At 29.8% G+C, this 6,546-nt stretch overlaps 1 protein-coding gene across 4 annotated transcripts; it reads left to right on the forward strand.

Annotated features, from left to right (window-relative positions):
• Window positions 1-2,646: 2,646 nt before the first annotated feature.
• LOC145193701 (uncharacterized) lies at window positions 2,647-6,335 on the forward strand. Of its 4 annotated transcripts, XM_090068348.1 has the most exons (3): window positions 2,776-2,844; window positions 2,921-2,983; window positions 4,853-6,335. In XM_090068348.1, the coding sequence occupies exon 3, from the start codon at window positions 4,859-4,861 to the stop codon at window positions 6,101-6,103; it is 1,245 nt and encodes a 414-aa protein (XP_089924474.1). In that variant the 5' UTR covers window positions 2,776-2,844; window positions 2,921-2,983; window positions 4,853-4,858; the 3' UTR covers window positions 6,104-6,335. The 4 variants fall into 4 exon arrangements, with proteins under 4 accessions (XP_089924473.1, XP_089924474.1, XP_079927323.2 ...); XM_090068347.1 differs by lacking the exon at window positions 2,921-2,983 and having other exon boundaries at window positions 2,647-2,844; XM_080071197.2 differs by lacking the exons at window positions 2,776-2,844; window positions 2,921-2,983 and adding an exon at window positions 3,247-3,457.
• The last annotated feature ends 211 nt before the right edge of the window (window positions 6,336-6,546 follow it).

The raw sequence follows: 6,546 nt of genomic DNA on the forward strand, positions 1-6,546 counted from the left end.
TTAAACCGGTTTGCTTTTAAAGAGTAGATTTGAAGATGGTTTGTTGGAATGTTTAATGATGGTTTGTTGGAATGTTTAATGATGGTTGTATGAAATGTTTAATGATGGATAGTATGAAATTGTTTAAAATGCTGCAAATTTTGTCCAAGATATTAAGAAATATTTTTGACAACATAAATATGTTGCACTTATTGACAAGCTACGATAAATTTTCAAAGAATTTATTTACTTGGGAAAAACTTTCCAGAAATTTTCCAAAAAAATCCCCTGAAAACATAGAAACTAAAGTTCAAAGCTGTATTTGATAACTTTGTCCAGAAAACGATAAATGGTCAAATAACTTAAAAAATGACACAAAGATTCTTTAGAATCTGAACAGATCTGAATCAAAAACAGAAGAAGAATGTTTACTAGATAAATTGAGATCATTTGACTGAGATTTTAAATTGTTTTGATGACTTTAGTTTATTCCAAAATGATAATGACGACTCTAAACGATTTACTGTTTCTTCACAACGATTGGTTACTTATTAAAAATCGTTTCCCGCCTTTTGGTCTGATTTTTTTGTTTTATCTTTTTCTTAATGTAAATATTTAAGCTAAAATAGGTGTACATACGTGCCCAAATTATTTAGTGCTCATTTTTAGTCATAATATAACTTATTAATAGTATTTACAAATGGAAAATACTTTAATTTTTTAAGAAAATGCTTTTGTTGGTTTTTGAGCTTCCCATCATAACTGTTATACGTGATCACCTGCAAAAAATGGCCCAAAATCATGAAAATAGTCTTCCTTTGAACCTGTGATGTGAAAAATGAAACTTTAAAAAATGAAAATACATTATCATTATTATCAAAATAATTTATGCAAACCATTGACATATGATTTTATGATTTTTAACAGCGGTTTTTACGTCGAATGTTGAATCGAAATTTTTAGGTTAGAATTCAACATGTTTATGAAAATAATCACTTATTAATATTCCAGAACCTGCCGTAAAAAAAAATTATAAAATTTAACTATAGCTTAGTATTTTAATATTATAAAAATTTGAATTTATATGAGAAATAAGTTTATTTTAAGATATATTTTAAATGTAAAGCAACGTTTGTTCTTTAGCGTTCTTATGCTTATATGCATATGGCATACGTTACATTTCAAACTTTTAAGTTTGCGTATTTTTGCGTGCTTATGCCTTTATACGCGTATAACATGCGTTACATTTCAAACTTTTAAATTTCATCTGGAGAAAGAAGGAAATTACTTTTGTTTTGTTTGTTTGTTTTTTTTGTTTTTATTTTTTATTTTTTTTTTAAATTTTATTTTCTTTTTATAAGACGTAGTATTATGCGTTATATCTGTCGGAATTAATAAACATTTGGTACAAGCACCATATTTTAAAAATATGCTCCAAACATCTGTGTTCTTCTGTGGGTCCTACTCAATGTTTGACTATAGCAAACAAATCTTTAATTATACCTGATTTTATTTATTAATGAATTATTTTAGAAAATTTTTAGGGTGTTTTACAAAGAATAATTCATCTCAAAGTATACGTGGTTTATGAAATATTTCGAAAAGTTTTTTTAAAAACAGATTTCGCTGCCAATCTGCTTGGCCATTATTTATTTCTCATATCTTCTTCTATCAAGGTCTTTAAGCCAAAGAGATAGTATTAAAAGATGATAGTGTTTTAAAAAAGATTATTTGTATTTTGACTAACTTTTTAACTAAAACGCTATCAACTCCTTTTCATCGCCATAGACATAGAGAAACGTGAGGCAGTTTTAAAAACTTAATTTGCATTAGGAAAGAAAAATTACAAGAGGGTAAGTCCACAATATACGTGTAATAGTTACATAAAACTCAGCCCCTGATAGCTCTTTCGCAAGTTTAGTTGTTAAAAGCCGTGCTTCATAAACGATCAGAGCGGTCTGGAGAAGAATTCAAAAGTTGAAAAATATTTTTTCAAAACATCTCGTTTTATTATCTTATGAAAGGGCGGTAGCCAGGATTACAAATAGCCAAAACGGAACATAAACATGCTTCTGTAAACAAAGCCAACAAAATGATATGATCAATATCTCATTGAAGGTGGTGGTTGAGGTTTCTGATAATGACAAATATAAACTCAACAAGCGTTTTTTAACCTAAAACTACAAAAGAAATATGATCTAAATATTTCTATCAAAATTTAATGTTAAATCAAAATCGAAAAATGTTTATTTTTATTAAATTAGTAACTTATTGAAGTTTTGAAATGAATTTACCATATGCATGATTGTTATTATCTTTCTTTTATCACTATTTATTTTCCTGTTTTACTAGTTGAGTTTCCTATGAACTTTGGTTCATCAAATTCATCGGACGCGTCACATTAAAATTATAAATGCCTTTTTTTAAAATAGAATAATTTAATAATTTAATTCCGTGACATGTGGTTCTCTATAAGTAGAACCACGAAAAACGAAAGTGATTTTTTTAAAATTTTGCCTCGTGAGAAACCATGCTAATTTAAGGTTTTAGGCCGACTTTTGGTCATGACGACATCCGACCATTGTCATGATGTAAACAAAGGATACAATGGCGCCGCCTCTTATGACTCGATCGCTTTCCCTTGATAACTCAACTGAATGAATGATCAGTATCTTTAAGGAGTCTGTTGCGAAAGGTGTATATACTCAAATGATCCATCAGTTATTTCAAAGTTCTCTTGTAATTTAATACGTCAAGATTTTAATCTAAGTAAAGCTGCGCATATAAAAAGAGTGAAAAGAAAAAAAAAAACTTGAACGAAAATATTTGTGGATGAGAAGTCCGTTAATAGATCTTCTTTTATTGGTTAGTAGATTATTGAAAATTATTTTAGTTTTGTAGCCATATTTGGTGATTAAGTCTACGTAAACTTTACTTGTAGGAAAAATTAGAAATATAGAGAAGCCGCATCTTTTTTATCTTCCACCAACAAATTTTAGGCAAGGTCAGTGTGAGCAGTACTGATTACGGAAATATTTATTACAACTATAAAGGTTTATTATGATTTGAACTAAAATTAAACGATTGAATATATTTTAAAAGAATATATATATTCTTTCAAACAAATGTGAATATGTTATAGTAAGCACAATTGACCTGATTCTAATTTTCTTGTTACGTCATTGCGCAGAAGGTGAGAAAAAAAGTTTGCAATTTTAAAACTAATTCATTAATTATCGCGAATTTATTTTTCGTACCAACATTTGTGAGATATTTGCTAGAATGTTTTGTTTAACCACGTAAGCATCTGTCATGCGAACTATATTTTAGTCAATTGTATTAAAATATTCAGAATAAGCAAATATCTGCGAAAACATATGTCTGAGAGGAAATAAAATCCCCCGAAACTCATTTATAAAACTCCGTGCATCAGAAAACGCATTATTCAAATTATTGATTGTCAGAATTCACGCTTGAAGTAAGAGAGGTGCTGTTTACGCCGTATATTGTTTTTGTGTTATTTAGATGTGGCAATGTGAATTTGATTCTTTTTTTAAATATTTTCTTTGTTATAAAAAATTTTATCATCCTGAATATGCAAAAATGAAGAGTTAGATTTAAGTAAGGGTACAATTTACATTTAAGAGAATATGTTGAATGCATATTTAATGTCATCACTTTCGTGTTGTTTGTTATTTCGTTTGTTTTATTGTCCGGCTAAAGTTAAAACAACGTACAGTTTCTCATGCTATAATTTTAAACCTGATTAGTTATATATTTGATCAATTTTCAGTGACTAAATTATGGAACACTTTATAATTTTAGGAGATAACATTATGAAATACTTTTACAAATTTTCAAAAAAAAAAAAAAAAAAAGAAACCTTTTTTAATTATGTTTACTGTAATGACATATTTTTAAAGTTATGTTTTACTACCAAAGTTTTTTGAAAATTTCTTGGAATTTTTTTGGATGTTATTAAGAATCATAAAGAAATACAAACTTTGTGTTTCTCTTTTAAAAGAAAGCCCCAAATTACCATTTTTTTAGAAAGAATTTATCTCAAGCATTCGTGTCAGGAACCTCTTCTCTTTAACGGCATGATTTTATGTCTTGCCTCTCTAATTCAAAGTATTACGAAATATGTCCGTAAAAGGGAAAAAGTGACATAAATTATTTAAACTCTTTATCTACGGAAAAGATATCCGATAAAGATAAGACTTGCGGTTTTTTGTTCCTTCCTGGCCATATGTATCGCATTCATTATTAATTTTATAATTTAAAATAGCTGAACCATGTGTGGCAGTTAAACTAGCAAGGTGTGTTTGTGATGTTATGTTGAGATTAGCAAAAAATAACAATAAAAGCAAAAAAAAAAAAAGAAAAAAATAGTCATTATAATAATAACTCAGAAACGTTTTCTCTTTTTATTAGCATACTCAGTTTTACAACAATCTGCAATGGAATCAAATCATTTTTAATTTTCCAACTTCACGAAAACACTCAAACAAGTTACGCAAACATTAAATAGTTCTGCGAGCCCCTTAACAAGGGAAAAAAAAGGATGCGTGCATACGCTCTAAGTGACATTCTTTCCATTTAAATATTGATTACTACACAGTTCACAAAATGACTTATTGAGAAATTATAAGATTTCTGTTTTTACTTATGAAGTTTTGCTGAAAAATAAGACTAGACCTAAATATAAAAAAAAAAAAATAGAAAATAAAAGTTTATCTTATAATTTAAGTAATTATTGTATATAATTATTGTGTAAAATTAAATGTATGCAAATTGTATATCAAGGAAATTTATGTTGTATTGTAGTTAGTTACTTAAATTTCTTTTAATATATCTATTTTTTTTATTTTAGAGGTAAATGGAAAAGCTTGTTAGCAAAAACGTGATTTTGCTGTTATCATTAATTATACACATTTCACAACAAGCAGTAAACGTGCAAGATGCAAATTCTAGACGTACTTTAACAGATTTGAAAGCAATAAAGCCTCAAAAACGCGTGACGCCCGTAAAAGACGCTGAAAAACTATCTATTTTAAGAACACAAGATAACAGTCTGGACCTCAACACTAATGGAGAAGAGGTTTGGAATGAACTTACTCATAATATCCCTTTAGAATACATTGAGAGTATATATGCTGAGCTTAACCGATTGGCGCACAATGAAAACCGCCCTAAGCGTTTGTGGGGGGCAACTGCAGAAATAGATGCAGAACATTATAATCCTAAACTGGAAATCGAAATTGAGACTAAAAAGAGCATACCTGGAAATGGAAAAGTTGAACGTCCTCTAGGTTTGTGGGGTAAAGATAATGAACCAGCAAATCCCGAAACCAAACTCCCTTTAGGACTTTGGGGTAAAGATTATAGTGCTAACGAGGAAACAGAGAGTGAACCTCTTCCAATTGGACTCTGGGGTAAAGATTCTGAGGCCAAAGAAAAAATAGATAACGAACCGCTCCCAATCGGACTTTGGGGTAAAGATATTGATACTTATGAAGAAGATAACAAACCTTATGTTCATAAAGGTAAACTGCCGATTGGACTCTGGGGTAAAGATAGCGTCAATGATCTGCTTCTAAAAAATTGGGGAAAGAATAGTGGGCCTCCGCCAGGGTTATGGGGAAAAGATAGTAGACCATTTCCGGGTCTTTGGGGGAAAGATGTTGGACCTCCACCAGGACTTTGGGGGAAAAAAGATAGTGGACCTCCACCCGGATTATGGGGTAAAAAAGATCAGCCACCAATTGGAATGTGGGGTAAAAGTGGTACAAAAGACACTCGTCCTTATCCTGGTTTATGGGGAAAAAGAGGTGAAGAAATCGAAAAAAGAAAAGATATGGATTGGAGCTTAAAAGAAAACAGATTAAGCGAATACCCTGCATGTTTGTTAGAAAATCCGCCTTGCGAAGACGAGGAGAAAAAAGATACAACAGACAGATCTAGTGGTCCCCCACCAGGACTTTGGGGCAAACGAGAAGAAGAAAACCTGCCACCGTGGAGAGGTGGGTTGTGGGGTAGAAGTGAAACATTAGAAAATACAGTTCAAGATTCAAAACAAAGCAACAACATTGATATGGAGTTGGCAGAAAAAACTAAAAATTAACCTTTTCTTTTTCAACTGTTTAAAAACGTATTCTGTATATTTGTGAGAGTTATAATATAATAAAGTGTTCTCTATTGATTTGAAAACTTTCAATAATCTAATTCTATCTTTAAGTCCATTACTTTTCAAACGATTTTTTTAAACATTTTCATTACCTTTACGTAAAACATTTATTTTAAAAGAAAATGCTTTTGTGTAAATCTTCTATGAAAAATGATAATGATCTGTTCAAGTTTGTCATTTGTTGTTTTGTGTAGTTATTCTATGAGGAATTATAATAATCTGAGAAAGGTTAGTCACTGGTCGAAGAACTGAAACGGTATTTCATTGAAATACCTTTGGTATGAATTTCACCTTGAGATTTGAAACAATCAAAAATCTTTACCTTCACTAACGAATTTATTTCAGTTATTTAATAGTAAATTAAAAAGTATTCGTATCTG

This window comes from Hydra viridissima, unplaced genomic scaffold (genome assembly GCF_058129835.1).
Source record: "Hydra viridissima isolate aposymbiotic clone 2 unplaced genomic scaffold, HvirCarnegie_v1 scaffold_12, whole genome shotgun sequence".
Taxonomy (NCBI): domain Eukaryota; kingdom Metazoa; phylum Cnidaria; class Hydrozoa; order Anthoathecata; family Hydridae; genus Hydra; species Hydra viridissima.